The sequence below is a fragment of the Trachurus japonicus genome, chromosome 9, assembly GCF_045865225.1.
Source record: "Trachurus japonicus isolate A0001 chromosome 9, Traja_1.0".
NCBI lineage: Eukaryota > Metazoa > Chordata > Actinopteri > Carangiformes > Carangidae > Trachurus > Trachurus japonicus.
The window spans coordinates 14,689,871-14,714,454 of NC_140915.1; the positions used below are offsets into that span (position 1 = coordinate 14,689,871).

Consider the following 24,584-nt stretch of genomic DNA (forward strand, 5'->3'; position numbering starts at 1 on the left):
TTAGGTCCGAGCAGCACTGCTGACCAAAATGTCTGAGTCCTGCACAGTGTTGAAACTGCAAAAAAACACACACACACACACAGAGAGAGAGAAAACAGATGTTGCACCCACTAGTGAGCATTTGTTTGTCCTGAATGGGAGAAAGAGAGAGGAGGAGAGAGGAAAAAATGCACAAACAACACTGTGTGTAAACTTTATTCCTCTTTCCGTATGCATGACTTGTGCAGATAAAGGGAGTGCTTCATGTGCAGCTCAGCTTTTTTTTTCTTTCTTTTTTTTCTCCTTTTCTCTTGCTTTTTCCGCTTTGACAAATCCAGAGATGACACCACGCTCGGTGGAGACGGAGCTCAGTGTATCATATCATATCATACAGAGGGCCCTGTCTGGACAGCACAGGAAGTAGCTACACAATCAACCAAACTGTCACCGCCTCTTGTGCAGCCTTTTACCTCAAGACTCGGCCGTTTATTCAACCTGCTTGTTTTTGCATTTTGTCCTTTTTCTTACAAAAATCATTATGCTTTTTCTTTTTTTAAGACTACAACAACACACTATAGACAATACATACGGTATTCCATAATATTTGACTTCTTTGATTAGTTAGGTATTTCAATATATCTTAAATTATACACTGTTTTCAGTACAATAATGATTATTCTCTTTTTCTTCTTTTTTTTTGCAACAACTGGCACCAGGATGTGAGCTATAATGTTCCTCTGTGTTTTTCATCTCAAGTCTGCTGGAGCTTCTTCACCATTTTCTGTTAGTCGGGTGAGAGAGTTTCATCGAACATCACGTAGGTTTTGGACACGACATTAGTAATACTTGATATACTTGAGTGTAACATGACAATTGTGCTCCTGGTTGCAGCATTATAGTTTGGCAGCACATGCACAGACTACAGCATATAGCAGTTTTTATTATTATTTCACCTCCTTCCTTTGCTTTTTCTTTCTTTCCTTTTGCTTATTTTCTGTCTATTTGTCACATTCATCCTGAAACTCCAGAGGTCCGGTATCAAGAGTCCAAAAAGTCAAACTGTGATGAGATCAACCACTTTGACCCATCCGAAGGTTTCGCTGCTGCAAGGGAGTGGACATTTTCATTTGAGTGTCTCTTGGTTTGGTGATGTATCCCTCAAAGGCTTTAGAGGCTACCCACTTACACACACACACATACATACACACATACACATTCATACACACACACAGTCAGTACCGTAACCTCATAAACAAGTGTTCTTAGTCCATATACAGCAAACACTTTTGTACCTGTTGTGAAAGGACGAACAAAACTATTGCACAGTAACTGTCTGGACTAATCAGAGCATGAGACAGTTGTGAAATTAAACATGAACAAATGAGCCTGTTTTTTTGTTTTTTGTTTTGTTTTGTTTTTTTGCCACCTCCTCAAAGTGTGTAAGGCCGTAGCAGTGCTTTAGGAGGGAGGGGGAGACACACACACACACCCCTCCACTCCTCATTAACAAGGTCTCTTCCTCATCATCAGTGCTGAATCTACAGGAAAAAAAGAAAATAAAACAAGGGAGGGGGTTTTGGGGGTTGGTAGGGAGGGGAGGGGAGGGGGTTTGGCTGCTCTATGGTTAGTAAAGTCTACACACAGAACAGCAACAGGACAGAGTGGTTTGGTGTCACTAATGTTATCTTCAGTATGTTAATTCCTCTAGGAGCTGAGAGGCGACGTCATGCTGTGTAGATCAGTGATGCAGTTATAATGTCCTAGTGGGAAAAGGGGGGAGAGGGCAAAGGGGAGGGTCCACCACCAGCCTCGATGCAGTCCTTCTGAAATGTTGTGAGTGGTGGAAGTAGAGTCAAAGGGTTTCTATTGCAGTTTCAGTGAACTCGGGTGGAGTCTCATTGGGGGAAATGGTGAGTTTTGTCGGCTCCGGTTGAGCAGCACGGTGGTTCAGCGTGGATCAGGTGTGTGTGTGAGAGTGTGTGTAGGGGGGGAGAAAGGGGGGAGAGGGGCTGGAACAAGGTGAGGTCAGGCCTCTACATGTTGAAGCCGTAAGCGGGCTGAGCAGGGTAGCCGGCGGCAGCGGCGGCGGCGGCAGCAGCAGCCTGAGCAGGGTAACCGGCGGCGGCGGCGGCGGCGGGGTAGCCGTAGCCCGAGTACGCCGGCTGGGGAGCCACCGGAGTAGGAGAGGCAGTCAACATCAGCTGCTGGCCTGATCACACAAAACACACACACACAAGCGCACACAAAGGGTTACATCATGCTACATGAAAAAAGCTGTTTTTACGACTCAAATTGACTCTCAACACAGTTTCTCATTAATTATTAGTCATATAGTTAATAAAATGTGATTGGATAACTTCTTGTCAGCGGATGGAGTTCAGACAGTCCCCGCCCTGGTGTCTGTTAACTCTGAATTTTGTCTGCATCTGGTTCCCGTCTGTAGCGGAGACCGAGAGGACTGCCCCTTTATGCCGTGTTCTCCTCATTGGATAAAGGTTGTAGGATACAAGGAAAGTTTTCTCCTCGGCTTACAGCAGAGCAGAGTGACTGACAGACCCGTGTTTCAGACCAAACACTCTATATAAGTGATTGCTGTCAGAAGATCTAACTATTTAAGACTTATATTAACACAAATATTCTGCTTACTTCTGCTTTAATTATTAGTCATATAGTTAATAAAATGTGATTAAACTGAGAATGACACCTAACCAGATTTTAAACCAACCAATCACCGCACAGTTTAGTAGAAACATCTTTATCTAATTAAGTTGTCAGTAGTAATACAAACGTATAACAAAAATAAAAAACAACAAAGGAAATGTCTCATAGTGGTGCATTTAAATATTTAAAATAAATATCAAGCAGTCATACTTCTGTGTGTTCTCAGCAAATGAACTTTGCATTTATGTTTCTTACAGAAAATGCAAAAAGAGGATGTATCCTCTATTTTTGTATTGTGTGTACAGTATATTATTATATGTGAACAAATACCTGGCAATCAAGACTTATTTTTTTGTACAAGAACTGAAAAATAAATATTAGCCCATTTTCCAACAGCATGCATAACCAAAACAGGTAAATAGCCTCGTATGTGTAGCTCCATTCAACCTGCTATCGGTTTACATTCAGTATAAATGTAAAACTCAACAGAAACGGCTGTTTTTTTCACCCACGTTTTGACACACTAATGGTTTCTGAGAATGGACAGACAGATAAATACTGCAGAAGGTGATTTCCTCTCATTCGGGACCCACAACTGTCGGTCCGTCATGGTGACTGGCTGTCTGTGAACGTACCGAACACCATCGGCTGAGGCTCCGTCACCTCCTCCTCGGTTTTCCTTTGGCTTTCTGCCTCCTCCAGCTTGTCCACCTGAGGGCAACAAAGAAAAGAGGACAGATCAGATGTGGATCACTCAACGCGCTGGACAGAATAAAGCAAAGTCTGACTTCGTATATTGTGAGAACGCTTTGCTAAAGTCAAATGTGTCCTGGTAATAGGGACAAAAACAACTCTGGGACACCTGCATTGTAATGATTACAGTGGTCTGCTGGTTTTATTTACATTTATTTACCGTTTCTTTTTCATTAAACCATAAAATCTGATGCTTCACTTATAAGAAGACTACTCTATATTTTAAAATGTATATAAAGAAATAGCTTTTTAAAAAATATGACCAAATACCAGAGCTCATTTATTATCGTCACTTCTTCAAGACAAAACTACACACAGTAGTCCACAGTGCAGCTAAAGTTACCCAAGAGAAGATGCCATGCAGGTTTGGTGAGAATTTCTAAAAACAGCTTCCAGTATATGTTAAAGTCAACAATTAAAGGGCACATTCACCCAAATCACAAACTAAAGAACCGCTGAACCACTGGTAGTTTCTAACTGAGGCTGCTGCTGCTGCTGCCATCGCCCCAGAACACAGTGGGAAAAATGTCTCCTATGCCGCTACAAATACTGAGAAATGAGATTTAAAACCTCTATCCAGACACAGTCAGTGTTTACTGTCAAAGTGTATCCACAGACCTCATTGTTGACAGTCGACATTATCTTTTTTGATACATTTAGTAGAAACCAGTTTCCAGTGAAAACTGTTGACGACCTAGTCTGTGCTGTATCAAGAATAACAGCGTAACAAGGACATTAGATTTGGAAAGATATGGATCCAAATTAAATTGTTTTTTTGTAATTGAAAAAAGAAAAATTGAAACGTAAAGTTTAAGTTTTCATCTTGGAAACAATTCAGTGCCACAATTCTGAAAAAGTCTGAAAAAATATGACATGAAAGTGTAAAACAAATACAAATAAAAAATAAAAACATGATTTGCAAAAATAAAAACTAAGCTTTGTAATATGGAAAATGAAGTCTGCATCTAAAAACATGAATACCTTAAATATCAAAAAATATATATGATAGTAAAAAATGAAAATAATTTATTCAAAAGAAATGATCAAACCTCAAACTTTTAGTTTCAATTTTTTAGTTTTTCAAACTATTGGCCCTGAATTGGCTCCATAAAAAGACTCTCTTTTTGAGTTTCTAAATCTTGTTTTTGAATATTCTGGGCACCTAAAGTAAAATGTGATGAACACTGATGGGACGGGGCAGTGGCAGGACTCTCAACAACTCAGCAAACAAACAACAGAACTACATTGTGGTTAGATTCCACTGTGGGAAATCTATTTTTCTTTTCTTTTTTTGTGATTTGTGTGAAGTGACTCTTTAAAAGTAAAATTACTGTGGTATTGAAGGTTAAAGAACTACTACATTGTGTATTAATTAAAGGAAGAAGCTATACATGCCTATATGCTGATGCTACATTTCCAGCCATTCACAGTTAACAGTCTAATATCAACAAATGACAGTCACAGCTTCCACATGCATCCCGTTCATTGGCTTATAAGCAAGGCCCTCTTGGCAGACTTCCTTGTGTTTTTCATTCTGCTGGACTTAAAAAAAAAAATAAAAATCAAGCTACAAATTAGAAGCTCACAGGTTAAGCTCACCTCCTGCCAGTCACATAGTGTTTGCACAGTGAGTTGATTGGTAGCCAAGTTTTCATATTTGACAAGTGCAAAGAAATCATCAGGCATTTGTGCTTTAACTGTGGAGACAGCCGAATGCAAAAGGTTTCTGATGTAAGCGGAAATAAATCAATAATGATGATTCAGATCAATTAATGTACAATTTCTGTTGAGTGATCATTTCAAGAGATGAAGAAAAAAAATATTGGCAAAGATGTGAAAAGTTAAAAAATAGAATCTCTCAAGGTCTATAAAATACTATAGTGTGAATAAAACATTATCTATGGATGTTTTTTTTAAATGGAAATATCAGTACAATCTCACTGCTGTCTCCTGGTGTGTGCTCAACTACACTGATGGGGCTGGTACTTCACCTCATGAATGGCTGCAACCAGTTTGACCAGTGGCTTAGGGAACAAAGCATCTAAACGCTACTCTCTCTTCTAACTGCTGAACATGTGAAATATTCCTCACCAAAACTTGTTAAACTGGAGTTAGAAACATGGGGATGCATCTAACAAGTCTAGAGTGGCCTAGAGTTCTGCTCACCTGCTGTATTCATGTCTGGTCTTTGGAGAGCATTCGCCAGGTAAAAGTAAACACTGTCTTTCTTATATTATACTATACCATAATAATATAATTCTTTTCAATCAACAGAATCGATTTTGTCAAGTTATCTCTTAAAAATGCCACTGAACACTAAGATGCAGCCCCACTACAGAGGTGTTAGAAGGTGAGAGGTGTCTGTTAGGCCGGGACGGGCTAATCCTGGTCCTGGGGAACAGGACGGTGGTGCACAGGACTTGGCTCCAGACACCAACACAGCATTTAGATCAAACATTTTCTTTCTTTTGGACACAGTGAAAATGAAAAGCTGTTCAACCACTGATGATAAAATTATTTTAAGTTCTGTGGAAAAAACTCAAGTTTACATTGTGCCATTAAAGGTCCCATATTATACTCTTTTTACTCAATTTCACTCAGCTGTCAGACGTCCAACTACACTGTATTCGAAATGAATTGCCCCAAACTGATCCGTGCTCCTGAATGTCGGCTGTCTAAAAGTCGCTCAAATGAGCTCTACTGAGAACAAGCTGTTTCTGTGCCTGCACCTTTAAGTAACATGGTTACTGTACACAGCAAAGATTATTACCACTTTATGACTTAAAATTGGTCGGTATTTCATCAATTTAGCTCAGGAGTTTCTTGCTGTGCACTGCAGCCATAGAAACAGACGTGGTAGGCGTTTTATCGCGCTGAGGGGCCGGCCTCACTCCCGTCGTGACATCACCACAGGAGCTGAGTCTGAACAGCCTGTACAGTATGAGCACCGTTTTACCAGTCGGTGGGCTGCAGAGTCGATGCAGGACCCGTTTGCTTTCCTCATCCTAGGAGTTGATAGGCTCAGGGAGGATACGTTTATGTATGTAGAGACCAGAAAAAACCTGTTTTTCATAATATGGGACCTTTAAGTATTTCCACAATTAGCCTGCTGTTTCTTTTTTATGTTTGCACGAAAAGCTTAGCTGCCAAAAGCCTGTATTTAAAGATGGAAATTCATTACAGGACAATGAGGTTCCCCAGGAGGATAATTTAGAAACTACGTCCACAGGATGAACTTTCATTGTGTTGAAAATGTGCTGTGTTGGTGTTGGAGCATAAGAAGAAGAGCCTGCCTGTACATGCCACCACAGCTCCACAGGACCAGAGCTAGTTGGGCCGTACTCGGCTCTACAGTCCATGCTAGGTTCCTACATCAGAAACCTAAGAGATCAGTTACAACAACAAAACAAAACAAAAAAACAAAAAAAAACAGACAGGACACAGAAGAGAAATAAAAAAGAGGGCCAGAGACCGTCACCTTCGCTGCACACTCATCAACCTGGAAAAGAACCCAAAGAGATGACCTCACGTGACCTCACATGTCTACAGGTCAACATTTTAGGAAATCATGATGGCCAGAGGGAGTTCACTCTTAAATACACAAAAACTACCATTACTTCATCATACTGTAATAAGGCCGTTCTCTCTTATCTGTCTTCTCCTCTTATCATCATGACCTGTTTTTGCAAAATACCTCTACAGACAACTGTCCACCTCTCACTTGTCAGGACAGGTCTCTACAGGAAATTAAACAATCTAAGAAAAATAAACCAATTTTAGTTCACAGTAAAAAAAAAAAAATTGCAGAACATCGAAACAAATTACAAAATAATCAAACCTACTTTAAAGGGATAGTTCACCCAAAATTCAAATTCAAGTTCCGTGCAGCAGTATTTGTACATATAATGGTTGTGAATGGATACCAACTTTCTTCGTCCAAAAAGACACACCAAAAAACATCCAAATACCTCCATACTGCTCGTCTGTAATGTTCCTCTTGTATTGAAGCCCCGACATGAGAAATTGTTCCGCCGGTCAGTGCAAATCACGCGAGATTTGCACTGACACAGGAAGAGCAGGGAACTGAGACACTGGGAGCTTCCACTACAAACAAGCTTAAAATATAGACTTATTTAATTTTTTTAGGAACAATTTCTTATGTCGGGGCTTCAATACAAGAGGGACATTACAGACGAGCACTATGGAGGTATTTGGATGTTTTTTGGTGTGTCTTTTTGGACGAAGAAAGTTGGTATCCATTCACAACCATTATATGGACAAATACTGCTACACCGAGACCCCCTGTAACTCAGAGAAGGAACGGAGGACTCTGAAAATTCTCACAGCTCTTAGTCGACATGAGGGTGAGTAGATAATGAGTGAAATTTGAATTTTGGGTGGACTATCCCTTTAACTTCAAAGCAGAGACTAAAAAAAAAAAAAATGATTAACAGTTCTTTGTGTTGCTCCTTTTGGTGAAGTACACTACTAACCTTTGTGAGGTACTCTCTCATGACCTGAATGAAGTACGGCATGGCAAAGTCCATGATGTTGTGCCTCCAGGCCAGCTCCAGCACCACGTCCGGGTGCAGCAGGTCGTAGGAGGCGAACAGGCAGGCGGCGAAGCACTCCTTCCTGCCCTCCTCCAGGAACCACTGGAGCAGAGTCTCCGCCAGCTCGGCATCCTTAGACTCTGCCGCATACAGCATGGCATCCTGGGGAAGGCAGAGAGGCAAGTGTACATTTACATACTGTGCACCTACAACCTGGAACACTCTGCAAAAACATCTGAAACCTACCACACTTTTATCAATAGGACAATTTATTTATTTATTTATTTGTTTGTTTATTTCGGGCATGTCAATTTAAATCATCATCATCACACTTCATCTTAGTTCAATTAATACAATACACATGGCCGAAAGGGAAAGCGGGAGAAGCAAAAGCTTATCTAGTCCCGCCCCCATTACCCACAGAATAAAATCTTCATCGTAATCTTTTCTTTTCTTTTGCTTTTTACATTTTGACATAACATTCTTTTACTTATGACATTTTGACATAACATGTTACAGCAGTAGGTACTGTAGTATACAGAGCTGAGATTTATCTTTGTTACCTTTAACTTCCGGTATTATGTTATATTTATGTATGTTTCAAATGTTTTGTCCATGTTCTGTCCTTTTATGTTTTGTGTTTCATCTCCGCTATATAGTAAATGAGGTTACTCCTCAATATATCTCCGAGCTTAAATAAAGGTTATGAATGAATGAATATATCACTCATTATTGCAAACATAAAACTTTGACTTGTCTATACAAACAGTTTTTGTGAGGAAATGGCTGAGTGGCATGATTTTATTGATCTTTAGTTGATGTCATTCACCTGCTTCAACTACTTCTAAATATGGCTACTGCTTCTAGTGTATAAACAAACAGCGCCATCTATTGGGGAATGGAGGTACAAGGCAAATGTTATAAACCTGTATTTAAACTCTCACATAGTATATTATACTATTCTATTATCGTCATACAGTATCATTATTACTGCTGTCTGTGGACATGTTGTTGCTGATTCAGTGCACATTATTGCTAATATTGTTTATCACTTTATGTCAACATTATAATCAATATCATTGCAATCAGTTCTTTTTATTATTATTATTATTATAGTATAACTATTGTTATCATTATTGTATACACATTTTTATTATTATTATTATAGCACACTCACACACACCTACAATCTCATATACACTTTTTTCTATTGTGTTGAATGGTCAAATTTTCCTCTATGTCAGTTTTTGTTTGTCATTTTCTGATAATGTCTGCGAATGATTTTCTTACCTTGTAGAGTTTGTCCTTCTTGCACAGCTCTACACTCTGTCTCCAGCGGTTGTTGCCTTTGTACAGATACGCAGCGATACGTCTGAACTCGATCAGTTCGTGTTTCTCTAACCTCTGAGCCAGGCCGATGGTGTCAAAGTTGTCGTAAGCATCGATGGATGCTCTCAGGCCCTGTGAACAACACACACACAATGGAAAATATGACATCACGGACCAAAATAGGTAACCAGTGAGCTGTGCTGTACTGTAACTGCAGTGCCACCTAGTGAGCACAGGGCCTAGGTGTATTTACTACCACTAGCTGCAGCAATGGGATCTACTGTAAAACATGCAGGTGAAAACATGTTGTGAAAGGATTTAACTCTACTCCAACTGCTACTGTACGTTCAGATGTGGGTTACATAAGATCAAATGTCATACAAGTTTACAAAACATACAACAGAGGTTTGTTTAAGGTCAAATCACCTGTTTCCTTCCTGCCAAAGTATTAGCCAGACTTCTACAGAAACATGCCACAAGCAGATAAAACCTTTAAAAACATGCTCAATGAAAAAAATCATGACACTGAAATTGTGCCATCAATAAAGAACAGGGATCACAAGCTACAACGAACCAGTCAGTGGGAAACTGCGAGTCCCGCTTTTGTTTACACATTATTTAGTCTCCTTCCTGTTATCGGCAGCAGTGACAGTGACAGACCTGGTAGTCTTCCTCCTCTGTCAGCAGGTTGTTGAGAGCTTCGTTGACGGACTTGTTGTTGTGGCTCTGGACAGATCTCAGGTAAGGCTTCACTAACTTCAGCTGGTCCATCTGGATGAGCAAAAACAACCCATGTCATGTAAAAAAAAAAAAAAACAGTGAGGGCCTACTCTGTGAAAGTTACTCAGTCAGTCAGCGCTTCTTACCTTAGAGAAAAAGGTGACGGCTCGGCTGTGGTCCAACCGGGGAGACAGAATAGTCAGCAGGTCATTCAGTAGGAGAGGTTTGTAATCCAGGTAGAAGGAAAGAGATTTATAGTACAACTCCACATTGGCAACCTGGTGATAAAAAGGAGCAAATGTAAATTGATAATTAATTATACTTAAAAGTTTTAAAAAAGGGATAGTAAACATCCTTTTCACAAACACAACTGTGTACCTTGGCGATGATGTCTTTAAACAGCCCTTCTTTCCACGCGTCTGTTGGATGAGACATCATCGTGATGACAGCGTTGTCGTACTCCTCGTACTTATCGTACAGGAAAACCAGCTCTGCCCACAAGTGAGACTGCTCGGCCGCACGAAGAACCTGACAACAAAAAACAAAGTCTGCCTTAATTGTTGGGTCCAAATTGAAAGACTCTTCAAAATGACTTACAACATCTTGTTTACTGAAATTTAAAGACTGGTGTTTGAACCATTTGGCGTGCAGAGGCCTCTTTTTCTAGGTTACGTAATTATGTGGCTTATTCCCATGAAGAAAAATGTTTTTCCAGAGACAGGAAAAGCACAAACTAGCTCTCACTTATCAACAGGAAATGGATGAAAAGAAGAAAAAGAAGAAAAAACATCGGTTTCCTATATTACCATCCTCTATTGCTAACAATACAGTGTGTGTATTTGGGCTGAAATCTGGACCAATTACTTTCAAGAAGTCCTCAGTATTTTTGAGGACTGCTCTGAGGGCCTTCAAGGACTTTAGGAGCCTTTTTTGCCTCGATGAAAAGATACTCTTGGGTATTCAGAATCAGAGATTAGGAGACCAAACAGCTTAACCTGGCAGAGGAATCTGATCCTTTATTTAAAGTGAAAACATCACAAGTTGAAGCTGTGATCCTTGAAGTACCACAGTGATATTTCAGCGCAGTATCAACCACTGAAGATGAAAAACAATAAAACTTTTTTTTTCCTCATCTAAGGTGCAGAAATCTCTCAACAGTAATAAATCACAGAGGTTCAAGGCGCTCCAGCAGCCTCTCTGTTTGTGATGATCTCTTCAATTTATTACAATAGAAAGAATTTGCTCTTTGAAACACGCACACTCACACATACAGACATCGTCTACCTTTGGGATGTTGACTCTGGACCAGAACAGCTCCAGGTGCTCCCTCATCTTCTGAGGTTTGAACTTGGAGTAGAGGATGGCGAGCTCTGTGAACATGCCCATGTGAGCGCGCTCCAGACCCAGAGCAGCCTCCAGCAGAGCGATGAGCTCCTCGAAGTACCCGCGGTCCTGGTAGTAGCTGATAAGGTCCTCCAGCTCGTCGGCATGGATCACTATGTGAAGGCCACAGATCTGCGCCAGACGAAACTCCTCGCCATCCACGCACGCAAAACACACCTGAAGAACCAAGACAAAAAGAGTAAAATAAAACAAAAACAATAAGAGGTTACAAAATAAGAAAATAAAACATGACTTTTTTTTTGTATTGTTCTTTCTTTAAAATTGAAATATACCAACTTTACTAAGAGACTTCAGTTTGCATGAGGTAAACGCTACTTTCCAGGTATTTTTGTATTATTATTGAGACTGACCTGGATGTTGAATGATTTGTATTAATTTCAGGCACTTCCACGTGACATGCACGTATAATAAGGCACATGAGCTCTGTTAAAATGTTGAAAACATTTGACTACCAAGCTCAGTATCAGCTGCTTGTTTATCTTAGGTCACGGACCATCACACGGTTCGGCTTTTTAGAAGATAATAAAACCTTTCATGATGAAAAAGAATCTCAGATCTCGCAGATGAGTGCACATATAATGTTATAGCCTTGATAACAGTTAAACGTTATTTCCGTCACATACGAGGACCACAATTTCACACCATACAACAATCACAGCTAAATATAAACGTATTTCATATAGGCTACTGCAATAATACACAAAAATATGCATTCAAACCTCAACAAATTACTTAAAATGTCTAACCGTTTAAGACGAGGGCTGCCATGTTTTGATGTTGTCGTGACGTCAAGTCGGAAAGTCGGAGCTCTGATATGATACTCGAGTTTCCGACCTGTAATTTCCGAGTTCGACGCCGTTCAAATCATTTTTTACAACTCGGAGCTCGTTTTTTGCAGACTTCCGAGTTGTCTTGAACGCAGCAAAACCTCTTTTGTGTGCCAGTAGTTACCTCCTTCCATGTCCGTGTGCTGTTGGCTTTCCTGGCGCTGTCCACGGCTGCCTGGTACTCTCCAAGATGGACCAACGTGGACGCGAGGCGAGCAAAGTTGGACACGTTGTTGTACAGGAGCTTGGCTGCTTCGTACATACCCTCCTCATAACATCTATCGCCCACCTGCAGGAGAAGAGACAGAGAGAGAGACAGAGAGAGAGAAGTTGGCAGATGTGCAGCTGATCGTTCTGCCAAACCAACACCACAGCTGGGGATGTTGCTCTTACCTGCTGTATGTGAGCATTGTTGGGCCCACTGACGAACTCCTCCAGCTCAGCCAGACGGTTTGTTTTCGCCAAAGCAAAGATCAGCTCCGTCTCCACGTACGACTCCCTCGCTTTCTTTCGAGCCATCTGCAGGAATTTAACCAAGTCTTCCCAGTTATCTGTAAAAAAAACACAAACAACAACAACAACACCTTACAGCTCGGCTCAGATCGGTCACTACGGGTCTGTAGTTTAATAAAACATTAATAAAACATTGTAAAAAACAAATGTAAATGCACTCGAGTTAGCTAAAAAAGCTCATTTTCATCCCCAGTCCCTCTGCCTGATGATAAAAGGCAACCTTAAAAAAAAAAGCAACAATGAGGTAAAATACCAAAGACATATTAATAAATATACATTTGTAAGACAATACACACATTTGCGATAGCACCAAAAGACCAAAGAAACATTAAATTCACATTAATAAATATACATTTTTAAGGCCATAACACACGTTTGCGGTGGCACAAGGTAGTTAGTGCTCATAATATAATCAGTTCTTAGTGCTCACATCATAGGGCATCAGCAATACATAGTATTAAGGAACAGGATTCATTAAACGAATCACTATAACTATCTGGTTACTATGTAATAACTATCTGGTTACTACATATAGGAAGATACATGACAGAATACTCAATGCCTGTAGCTGAGTCATGCTGCGAGCGAAGCTAAAGGCTTACCGTTCTTGCTGGCTGCATTGACCACCTCCATGTACGCCGACGGGTCAACGGCTTTAATGTAAGAGTCGATGGCCTCCTTGACCAGGTCTCTCTGCAGCTGAGCTCTGGCTAACTGGCTCCACACTGCAGGTTCATTACAGCGCTCAGCAAACTCATAGGCACGATCCAAGTTCCCTATCTGCTCTATCAATACCTGAGGAAACAAGGAGAGGAGAAAGTTTGTATCATATGACACCAGGAACAGAAGTTTATAGAAGGAATTCATTTGTCTGTTTGAGATAATGTTGCTAAAATGCTAACAAGAAGAAAACAAATGTAAAATGTACTAGTCTGGGGAAACTAGAAACTCTGATTATTAGTTCTCAGGGTACACAAGCCAGTACTAATGATTGAAGTACTTTGATTTTAAACAGGAACACATTTGTTGCACCTGTATGGCTGAGGTGTTGACGTCAAACTTCTTAAAAATGGCAAACGCTTCTTCAAAGAGCTCATTGCTTATGGCGATATTAGCGATGTCCGGAGCGTCATAGTTGTCTAGCCTGTTGATGTACTCCATCACGCGGGTGCGGTCGGCCTTGATCGCCGTCAAAATCAGCAGGTTCTGGAGGTTTCTGGGAAAACACAGTGGGATAAATGGTTAACACTAAAATGCATGTAACTCTGTTTGCATAGAAATCCCGTCTCCCAGTAGATAACTTTTCCTAAAAGTGTGTTTTAACTTACATCATCTTATGTTTTGACAATTCTAATATAAAAGAGAGAGAAAAACAGAGCGACTTAGGCTACCTAAAAACCTAAACATTTTGACCTCCATTCATTCTAATGCAAAAATGGTAAATGGACGGCATTTATATGGCCATATACATTATATAGCCGGCCAGACACACAGCTCAAAACACTTCATACCACATTCATACGCACACACACACACACAATTTACAAAAAATAAGAATAGATGCTGCTAGGCAACCTAGATAGAAAGCTTTTGGTTGGTTTATTTTTCAAATAGTGTGTGTAGGCCTATATATACATTTACTAAATTGAAGTTCCAATCATTGTGATGGCAATTCTGGGCTAAAGAATCTCCATTTAGTCCGTCAGTCAGTCAGTCAGCCCGGCCTCAGGAGAAGCAAAGGCAGTGTACAGTGAAAATGCAATGTAATAAAAATAAATATAATTTAAAAAAAACTGTCAAATCATACATCAAGTGCCAGCGACCTGTGTGGTCAATGTATTTTCAAGGTCTTCAATGTTTGTGCTGGCTGTAGTACTGCTGTGTGGCAGAAGTTAGAGCGGAATAGCTCTGTGGTTACTAAACATGTTTGACCAAGGCTCTGTCTTTGTAAATATTTCTGAATCCGTGTCCATTTCTCATAAGAGCAAGGGACTGTCATTATTGTTATGTTCAATGTTTATGAGTAATGTTCATTTTTTGACTTTTTTTTTTCGTTTGACACCTGTTTTAACTGTTTGACAGCTTACTAATATCTTATAACAATGTAATTTTCCATTGATAGTTCAAGTGAATTGAGTTTTTATTATTACATCGCTAAAATAAAAGAATCCTTATGTTATTTCATTCATTTTCACATGCTATTTTGAAGCAAGTAGGAGTAACTGCATTGTTGTCGGTTCTCGTGTTAAATAGTTGTCAAAACCTGGAGGTTTGCGTTGTACCTGTGTTCACTGAAGACAGAGTTATCAAGTACAATCTTCTCCAACAGTTCAATCAGCTCATTGGGTAGATCTGCAGTCATGAAGGCCTTGACCGTGACCGACACCTCCTCTGGGTCCTGGGTCTCCGACAGCGCTGTCTGCACCACCTGGAATTGAATCAAGAAAAGAGAAAACAACATTAAATATAGAAAAATAGCACTAATAACACCACCAATCTGCACCAATTCAGATGCGGAGCTAGAGAGACACGCCGACCTGGTCAATGAGTTGTCTTCTGAAGGGGTTGTTTTCTTCTAACACGTTCGCCCAAAGCTCTGGATCTTTCCGTCGTACCAGATATCGAGCCTCACTCTTGAATAACGAGTTCTCGTTACAAACCTGAGAAGAAAAGATATAAAGCAATTGAAGGTTTATCAGCATCAATAGCAGTGGAGGATTATGTGAATGCTGCACAATGAGAGAGCTACACACTTTGATGAGGTCCAGGTCACACTGTCCTCTCTCGTACGCCACGCAGGCCAAGTGGGGGTCTCTCTTCTCGCAGTATCGTCCCACCACGGCGCTGTCGTAGAACGGATTCTCCTTCAGGAAACGCTCCGGTGTGTTGTTGCTGTCGATGTAGATCTTAGCTAAAGCGTTGTGAGTGGCCGGCTCCTCGCAGCCTTCATGGATACGGGACTCCAACCACGGCAACAGAAGCTTTAACCTAAGAAAATATTAGAAAACACAGTGTTTTCAATTGAACAACATGGACCTTCAGGGTGATGTTTCCGAACACTAGATGGCAGCGTTGTGCATTCAGCAGTATCATTTGCTCATTCATGCTAAAACCCCAGACTGTTTATGTTTTCATTTTTTCACATTCACTACCTTTTTTTAAACACAGAATGGAGAGGAAGATGATTTATGTTAAAAATAGCTTCATTGGATAAAGAACGTTTAATCTGTCTGGCGTCTCAGAAGCACCCGCCATGAGAATGAAAGTGGGAAACTGTGCTTCTGAGAATCCCAGAGAGAATCAACACTGGAAGCACCTTGCGAACTAAAATGAAAACATTTACTTCAGCATCTGAAATCCATAAAGTTCAAATCATGCACAGAGTGATGAAAACAAAAACACAAACAAACGAGCCTGCCATTTTTCTTCATGTTTAATTATATCCATATTTTGGGCCACTCCTGTTTGTAATTTATGGATACTCTGGGAACTATTAATATTTCAACTCCTAATTTAATTTCTAATGATCTTCTCAAGCATCATTGAAAAAGAAAACTTAATTTTTCAGCTCTGTTTAGTTTTTGAGGCTCATCGCTTGTTCTTTTGGTTAACCCGTTCTGTCATTAGTGGAAGACGAGTTGTCGACACTGCACTGGCTTACAGTGGAGACACAGCCTGTGTTAACGCTGTAGTTACTCCTTTAAAGGGCTTCAGTAGTCAAACGGTTGCAGCAATTTCCACATAACTGCATTGTGTAAGGGTTAGGGGTTGTGTTATTTTGGTGAAGAAACATTAATAAGATATTGCATGCAATGAGACATATAGAGAGCAAAATGTCAAGAAAATACTGAAAGCTTTCATCGATTAGTTTTACCTGTTTCTCTTCTCTACCTCCTCCACCAGCTCATCAGTGGAAAACTGCCCTCTGACGACCATGATCAGGTTCTTAATGACATCCTCAGCACAGTCTACATCCAACAGCCCGCCTATCACCACCGGCAAACGACTTGGGTTCACCTGAGAAGAAGAGCAATTAATTAAAATGGCAACTTGCATCTTCAATAAGAGGAGAATCTGATTAGGTGGAGGTGGACAGGCTGTGTATAAAGTCTTCTTCTTACCTTCTGCACATAGATTTCTATGTATTTCTGGAGATTGTTACGGTAGAGGTAGAGCACCAGATCATGGACGAAGTCAAAGCGATCGCAAACGATGATAAGAGGAAGCTGGTCCGTAAGCTTGGCCTCCTACAAGGATGAAGAAACGTGGGTTTAGATTGTATGAAATGTGTAATGCAGTTACTCAGAATGATAAAAATCAATCATCAACTCTACCTTGAGAAAGTTTTTAACCCTCTCTGAGTCGTAACAGTTGCTCTCTCTGCAGATCCTCTCCACTTCTTTGATCTGACCCGTCTTACAGGCGGCCTGGATGTACTTGAAGTGGACATCAGGCTCTTGGCTGAAATTCACGATCGACCCGAGGAAGTAAAACAATCCTTGGTGGGAAAAACAGCACAACAAGTCAGCTCCAGTTATTACCACTTAAAACGCAGCATTTAAAGGGATAGTTCACCCAAAATTGAAATTTCACTCATTATCTACTCACCCTCATGTGGACTAATGGCTGGGAGAAGTTTCAGAGTCCTCCGTGGCTTCTCTGAGTTACAGGGGGTCTCGGCGTAGCAGTGCATGTCCATATAACGGTTGCAAATGGATACCAACTGTCTTCGTAACAAAAAGACACACCAAAAAACATCCAAATACCTCCATGCTGCTCGTATGTAATGTCTGTCATGTATTGAAGCCCCGAAATGCGAAATTGTCCCGAAATAAATGAAATAAATCTATTTTTCAAGCTTGTTTGTAGCGGAAGCTCCTCTTCCCGGTTCGTCAAATTTGGACGAACCGGGAAGAGGAGCTTCGAGAAGCTTCCGCAACACGCTTGAAATATAGACTATATATAAATATAAACTTACTTAATTTTTTTCGGGACAATTTCGCATTTCGGGGCTTCAATACAAGACGGACATTACATACGAGCAGCATGGAGGTATTTGGATGTTTTTTGGTGTGTCTTTTTGTTACGAAGACAGTTGGTATCCATTTGCAACCGTTATATGGACATGCACTGCTACGCCGAGACCCCCTGTAACTCAGAGAAGCCACGGATAACTCTGAAACTTCTCCCAGATCCTTAGTTGACATGAGGGTGAGTAGATAATGACTGAAATTTCAGTTTTGGGTGAACTATCCCTTTAACTAAATGTATCGCTTTAACCCAGGTCTGCATGCCACCCACCCCTGCCCCCTTGTGTGACACCTACCCTCGTAACTCTTAAAGGATTCAAAGAGCTCCACTAACGCCTGAGTTCCCAGCTGCTCGTGATACTTGGACGCGACCTGAACGCACAGCTGCAGGTTCTGTCTGATGTTAGCTGATAGCATGGCCCTTAAACACTCCAACGAGTCCTCTACCGATAAAGAGCCGAAGAAGTTCACCAGCCACTAAGAGCAGAGTCAGAATAGGGGGAAAAAAAATGTGGAGAAAGTGAGAGAGGAGGCTGAGCAGGGGTTGAGGGCTTTTCTTTTCTTTTTTTTTTACACATCATCTAAAAACAAACCCTTAAAAAGTACAAAGTGGCTGTTCCCAAGAGAGCAGTATTCACAAGCGTGACCACACTTCCACAGGCATACCTCAGGGTTGAGCAGATGTGTGTGCACCACGGCCCGTTTGATATCATACAGGTCGGTGTAGTGTTCGAGAGCTCTCTGCAGCAGACCTGCCTTCTCGCACAGCTGAGCGACGTGGGCACGGTCATAGTGTGTGAACATCTGGTTCCCCAGGATCGCATCTGCTACCTACGAAACAGCACGTACACACACATGAGCAAACACACACACACACAAACCTTGTCGGATAGAGCAGTTGCATTTTCTGTTCACGAGAGGAAGCCTGGGTGTTGACCTGGGGGGCGTGTATGAGGTTCATCTCGAGCAGACGCGTCTGTAAGTGTCCTTCGGCCGGGCGGTTGTTCTTTAAAGCGTCCAACAGGAAGGAGGTGCACTGCTGGATCAGGCTGCCCTCCATGAAAACATCTACAATCTATCAAAGGGCAAGAGAGAGAAAAAAAAGAAAAGAAAGAAAACATAGTTAGGAAAAATGTTCAGATTTTTTGATTTCCTACCATCTGTGAGCCATGACTTCGGTTAGCATGCAACATATGATTAGAGTCACACACTATCAAGCATCACAAGCCCAGTAGCCAGATGTTTCTGCTTTTCATATTGAACAACATCTGTGGAGGCCACAAATGAAAAGTGGCGGGGGTCGTCTTAACGTCAGGAGGCATCAAGTCATCAGTTTCTCGATCTGAGACTTGGACCGAGCAGAATGATGATGTGGCTTTACAAGGAGGAGGGGGGGAGGTGGGGGGGTCACTGACTCAATGAATTCCTGGCATTGCTGGCACATCTGGAATAACACAGATGGAGGCTCCCACACTGGCCTCTTTGTGTGTTTGCGTGCATGTGTGAGGATAAACGTGCGAAGGGCATGAGTAAAAAGCAGCGCTGTGTGTCTCCGAGTGTGAGTGTGGTGGTGGTGGTGATGGTGGTACTGCAGCTGCTGTGTGTGTGTGTGTGTGTGTGCGTTTACCTGGTTGATGTTGGCCAGCGGCTCCTCGTCCTGGACCAGCATCTGGGCAAACTGCAGTCCCTGGTCTGGGTTGACCCGCATCACATTTCTCAATAAAAACACCCAGTCTGGGGTGTAGCCAACCTACAGGAGCACGGTTGGACAAAATGCAGTTCTAATTTCAGTCCAAAGAGACTTACAGACCCCTTGTAGAATGATATATATACACTATATAAAATAAATATATGACAAAATTGGCAATCTAATGACTTGGTCAAACATAATGTGATATGTATGTTACTTTCAAAACTTTCCTTCCATTGATCTAACATTATGGTGTGGGGTTTCCATTATAGTATGTGCAACAAATACATACAGTATCTATCCACCTTCTATGCATAATTCAATAGGGGAAAACTGGAAAATGGAAAAGGGGGTTAGTGATATTCCTGATTACCTTTTTGGCGTAGAGCACTATCTTCTGGAATTGGCCGGTCTCAGCAAAGCACTGGATGACCTTGTTGGGGACGTTGGCTCTGAGGTACACACTGAGAGCGAGTGTTGGGTCCGAGGCCTTCACCAGGTCTCCCAGCTCCTCTGAGCACTCCAGCTACAAGAGAAAGGGAGTCATTAGTTACCACCAACACCGACGTGGTGAACAAGCATGATACAGACTGTTTCATTAAACGGATAGTTCACCCAACATCAACGTCAACCCGACATGAAAAATTGTTCAGAAAAAAATTAAATAAGTCTATATTTTAAGCTTGTTTGTAGTGGAAGCTCCCAGTGTCTCAGTTCACTTCTCTTCCTGTGTCAGTGCAAATCTCGCGTGATTTGCACTGACCTTAGGAACAATTTCTCATGTCGGGGCTTCAATACAAGAGGGACATTACAGACGAGCAGTATGGAGGTATTTGGATGTTTTTTGGTGTGTCTTTTTGGACGAAGAAAGTTGGTATCCATTGACAACCATCATATGGACAAATACTGCTGCCCTGACCACCCCCCCCCCGTAAATCAGAGAAGGGACGGAGGACTCTGAAAATTCTCACAGCTCTTATGGCGCGTTTCCACTAGCACGCTTTGGCTCGGCTCGGCGCGGCGCGCTATTTGCGTGTTTCCACTAGCATACAGTACCTGCAACCAGGTACACTTTTGGTATCACCTCAGCCCTGGTTCCAAGCGAGCCGAAGCGTTACTAAAACATGACGTCAGCCGACTGCCTTCCACTGATTGGCCGATGAGTGTCGTCACTGGAAGCGTCATAACCGCGCGACGACCGACTAGAATGTAAATAAAAACAACAAGACTCAAGACAGACACCACTGTTTACTGCTTCAGTTTGTACTGCTGTTTGACTTCGAACACGAGATGGCTTCTCAGAAGAAATCCACTCCTTGGTCGGTCGAGGAGGTCCAGACGTTCCTGACTCTGGTTGCCGAAGAAAGGATTCAGAGGGAGCTCGACGGCACCACACGGAACGAAAGGGTTTCGGTTTCGCGCAGCCGTGTTATGACGACCCCGCCCACGTCCAGGAGGCACCAAGTGATACTCAGTTTTAATGGAAACACAACCGAGCCGAGCCGTATCGAGCCGAGCCGTGCTAGCGGAAATACGCCATTAGTCGACATGAGGGTGAGTAGATAATGAGTGAAATTTGAATTTTGGATGAACTATCCCTTTAATGTATGGTTTATGAAAGCTGCCTTCCTCCAGCCCTACCTTGTCTTCCTTCAGCCATTTCTCCAGTAGCTGCTTGCGGCCCTGCTGCAGGACGGGCCTGCACAGCTCCAGAGACTCAAACTTGTTCAGCTGGCCCTGGTCCAGCAGAATACCAAAGTACTGCAACAGCGGAGAGGCCTGACCCGGCTGGGCAGGGACACTCTGAAACTTACGGATGGTCTCCGCCGTTCGCAGGATACCCTGAGGGGGAGGAAAAGAGTGAAGAATGAAGGAATTATGGGTGAAGGATAAAAATAAAGGAGCAGAAAATAACAAATAGTGGATGTAACTTGTATAGTTTTTAAATCATCAGCATAAAAAACCACAAATTGGTCATCGACTTTAAAGCAGAAGTAAGCGATCCGGTCGTTTTGGCTAACTTCTTGTCAGCCGATGGAGTTAGCAGTCCCCGCCCTCGTCATGGATCTATTGGTCCTCGTCCCTACGTCACCACATTAATGCGCATCCCTTGGCTGCACACACAGCCCTTCATGCCGTTCTCTCTCCTCATTGGATAAAGCTTGTAGGATACAAGGAAGTATACAAGACGTTTTCTCCTCGGCTTACAGCAGAGCAGAGTGACTGACAGCCCCGTGTTTTGGACCAAACACTCTATGTAAATGATTGCCGTCGGAAGATATAACTATTTAAGACTTATATTAACACAAACATTCTGCTTACTTCTGCTTTAAGGAAAGAAAAAAAAAACGTTTTTATTCTTCTTTGCTCCTGCTTTTAACTGTGTTTTTTTGTTTGCTGTTAAATGCTGTTCTTTTAAAAAAATGTTTTGTCTTTTTTTTTGCACACTGAGTTGCCTTGGTATGAAATGCACTATATAAATAAAGATGCCTTGCTTTGCCTTGCCTACAAAAGTTTTTTTTAAAAAGTGTGCAAGTGCGTTTCCCTAGAATTATTTTTGTCTTCTCTCCAGTGCACCTGGTTCGTATTACAGTGCAAACACGACAACGTAGGAGTAGATACATGCATACCTTAGGTGCTGATGCAGCAACCTTTGCGGCCTCTGAATAACTTCCCTGGGCAAACAGAGTGTTGAACTTCCTGCCGAAGAGTTCCTCGGCCCCGGCCAGGTTGGACCTGACGGCCATCCTCAAGGCTAGATCGGGGTTCTGCAGGACGTTAGTGGCATAGTTGACAATGTTTTCCTCTTCAACACACACTGACAAGACCTAGAAGGAAAAAAAAAGAATGCATAAACATGTGAATACTGCAGAGGTAAAGCCACCATGAAAGGAAACATGCACAATTAAAGCTTTCAAAATCCAGGGAAAAGGGTTAGGACATCTCAATTTAAGACTCAGGTTCAGTTTCTTTTTATGTAATATGAGTCCTCTAAACCGACCTGTTATTGAGCCAATAGATGAAAATATTACGTACTGCTCCTCAACTGTTAGTTTCTCACCTGTCCCTTCTTGTTGACCCCGATAATTCCTGAGGTGGCTTCATGGGCAGCAGTTACAAAGATGGTCTCTGCGCTGATTCGGTTCATGTAGATACACACTCCAGACTCCAGGTCGTACAGGTGGATGTAACCGTACTTGGTGATCAAGTATATAACACCATGTTTACTACCAATCTGAGGAGAAAGATCAGTGAGAGAGTTTTAAGTGCACTGCAGTCAGTCATCCTTCAGTTTGTCCAAAATGAACAAGTCGTACAGGTCTTCTCCCTCACCTGCATAGCTACGGGGAAATCTGTCTGGGCCTCTGGAGGGAAGAACACATCTACTGCTTTCTTAGCAAATGGCTGGTTTCCTGCAGCTGGCTGACCAACTTCTATGATGTGCAGCTGGAGGACAAAAAGTCAACATAAAGAAATTAATACAGTAGACAAGCACCACTTTTTTTTTTTTGCAAATGCTGACTTTCTTGATGTCAACATATACGGGTTATTTTAGAGACCAAAAAAAAGCATGAAGCATCCTTTTATGAAATTCAGAAATAAGACTAAAATACTCTGTGATAGCATCACAAGTGAAATTCTTGCATACAATTTAGGGGCCCGCACCTTTCCCCCAGCCTGGGAGCGCACAGCGAAGCAGAAGAGGGTGGAGGGTTTGGCATTTCCCTCCACTTTGAACTCCCCGAAGGCAGCAGCATGGCCCTCGATGGGCTGGGACACTTTCCTGTCAACAGAATACAGCTGCATCGCCCCAACCACTCGGTTTTGCTGCAGGACAAGGACGCAAAACAGACAAGCATCCATTAATTCAGTAACACTACCATAAGTAGAGTATCAGATGGCTAAAGATGCAAATCCATTCTTTCCTGTTATGTTTCAAAACGGGCTACTACTTGCTCACCAGGTGAACACTTCCTGCATTTTTATGTTCACAAAGTCTGACAGTAACACATGCATACACCAGCTACATTAACATACACAGAGAAAGGTACTGTAGATGTGACAGAAAGCTGGCTTCTGCCACAAAGCCACCAACTCTGACTGTACAGGCTTGAATCATCATTTTCCAGCGAGATAGACATTAAAAAGCGAAGCAGACATTTCTGCCTACATCCGCTCAGGAAAGTGTCTTTTCAAGCTCTATTTTTGGGAGTGAAAATGCAACGTTGGTGTGAAAAAAAGGAGCAAATTGCAGAGAGGAAGATGTTCTCAGATAAAGCGATGACGTTTTATAGATAAGGGATCCGACAGACAGAGATGAATCATGATTCACAATTCCTCTGTGATGTGTGCACTTTTAATGTACAACAAGGCATGAGTAAACATGTCCACGCTGTGTGTGTGTGTGTGTGTGCGCTCATACCTGTGCAGAGATCCCTATCAGCAGCAGCCACTTCTGCTGTTCGTCAGTTCTGTAGTTTATGATCTGACATCCTGCCAGACTGGCGTGCCGATCAAATACTTTGGTCGGTTGGGAATCCCCCTCCATGCTCCAGTGAAAGACGGCCGTATCCGTCACCAAGGCAACAGTGTTTACCGATATCCACTTCCAGAACATGACCTCCTCTGTCATGGTGTGAGCCTTCATCTTACTCTTCATCTCAATGTTGAAGATCTGCAGCGTCTTGGCAGCTTTAGAGAGAAGGTGAAGAAACAAGAGGGATGAAGTGAGACGGCTGATGAACTGAGCCCAGAGGTACGGTGAGGCAGGAAGAGACAGCTACAATGAGGTCGGAGAACCTCATGTCACTCACCTGCATAATAATTATTTACACCTAATTTAACACTTCAACACTTTTCAAAACAACTCTGTGTCTCCTACCTGTATCACATGCTGCAGAAACAACAGCTAATGAAGCCTGTGTCTTACATAACGTTATTCCAAGTGCTTAACTATTCATACTAAGCTAGAAACAAATGTGGCATAACTAATAATAAGGAACACAAACAAAAACTTATAATCTACATTTTTACTAACATATCAACAAATTATGGATTTTTGAGATGAGAGACTGTTTTGTTGGTTGTTCAAAATAAAAAAAGAAAGGGGAAAAAAGACTATTTA

At 41.8% G+C, this 24,584-nt stretch overlaps 1 protein-coding gene across 2 annotated transcripts in view; it reads right to left on the minus strand.

Annotated features, from left to right (window-relative positions):
• Nucleotides 1-181: 181 nt before the first annotated feature.
• Nucleotides 182-24,584, minus strand: part of cltcl1 (clathrin, heavy chain-like 1) — a 34,152-nt gene continuing 9,749 nt past the window's right edge. Inside the window, exons 3-32 of one of the 2 annotated variants that reach the window (XM_085786106.1) lie at nucleotides 23,883-24,151; nucleotides 23,126-23,287; nucleotides 22,793-22,906; nucleotides 22,521-22,694; nucleotides 22,090-22,287; nucleotides 21,101-21,301; nucleotides 19,833-19,985; nucleotides 19,397-19,519; nucleotides 18,707-18,844; nucleotides 18,436-18,600; nucleotides 18,066-18,246; nucleotides 17,074-17,237; nucleotides 16,861-16,986; nucleotides 16,614-16,756; nucleotides 15,493-15,727; nucleotides 15,277-15,399; nucleotides 15,022-15,167; nucleotides 13,772-13,955; nucleotides 13,342-13,534; nucleotides 12,620-12,777; nucleotides 12,351-12,515; nucleotides 11,280-11,555; nucleotides 10,374-10,523; nucleotides 10,142-10,273; nucleotides 9,936-10,046; nucleotides 9,237-9,407; nucleotides 7,887-8,108; nucleotides 6,866-6,892; nucleotides 3,276-3,351; nucleotides 182-2,188 (exon numbers count right to left, since the gene is read on the minus strand). In XM_085786106.1, coding sequence (XP_085642232.1) covers nucleotides 2,013-2,188; nucleotides 3,276-3,351; nucleotides 6,866-6,892; nucleotides 7,887-8,108; nucleotides 9,237-9,407; nucleotides 9,936-10,046; nucleotides 10,142-10,273; nucleotides 10,374-10,523; nucleotides 11,280-11,555; nucleotides 12,351-12,515; nucleotides 12,620-12,777; nucleotides 13,342-13,534; nucleotides 13,772-13,955; nucleotides 15,022-15,167; nucleotides 15,277-15,399; nucleotides 15,493-15,727; nucleotides 16,614-16,756; nucleotides 16,861-16,986; nucleotides 17,074-17,237; nucleotides 18,066-18,246; nucleotides 18,436-18,600; nucleotides 18,707-18,844; nucleotides 19,397-19,519; nucleotides 19,833-19,985; nucleotides 21,101-21,301; nucleotides 22,090-22,287; nucleotides 22,521-22,694; nucleotides 22,793-22,906; nucleotides 23,126-23,287; nucleotides 23,883-24,151 — 4,856 coding nt within the window. In that variant the 3' untranslated portion in view covers nucleotides 182-2,012. The remainder of the gene's footprint in view (nucleotides 2,189-3,275; nucleotides 3,352-6,865; nucleotides 6,893-7,886; nucleotides 8,109-9,236; nucleotides 9,408-9,935; nucleotides 10,047-10,141; nucleotides 10,274-10,373; nucleotides 10,524-11,279; nucleotides 11,556-12,350; nucleotides 12,516-12,619; nucleotides 12,778-13,341; nucleotides 13,535-13,771; nucleotides 13,956-15,021; nucleotides 15,168-15,276; nucleotides 15,400-15,492; nucleotides 15,728-16,613; nucleotides 16,757-16,860; nucleotides 16,987-17,073; nucleotides 17,238-18,065; nucleotides 18,247-18,435; nucleotides 18,601-18,706; nucleotides 18,845-19,396; nucleotides 19,520-19,832; nucleotides 19,986-21,100; nucleotides 21,302-22,089; nucleotides 22,288-22,520; nucleotides 22,695-22,792; nucleotides 22,907-23,125; nucleotides 23,288-23,882; nucleotides 24,152-24,584) is intronic. The other variant, XM_085786108.1, reaches the window with a different exon arrangement.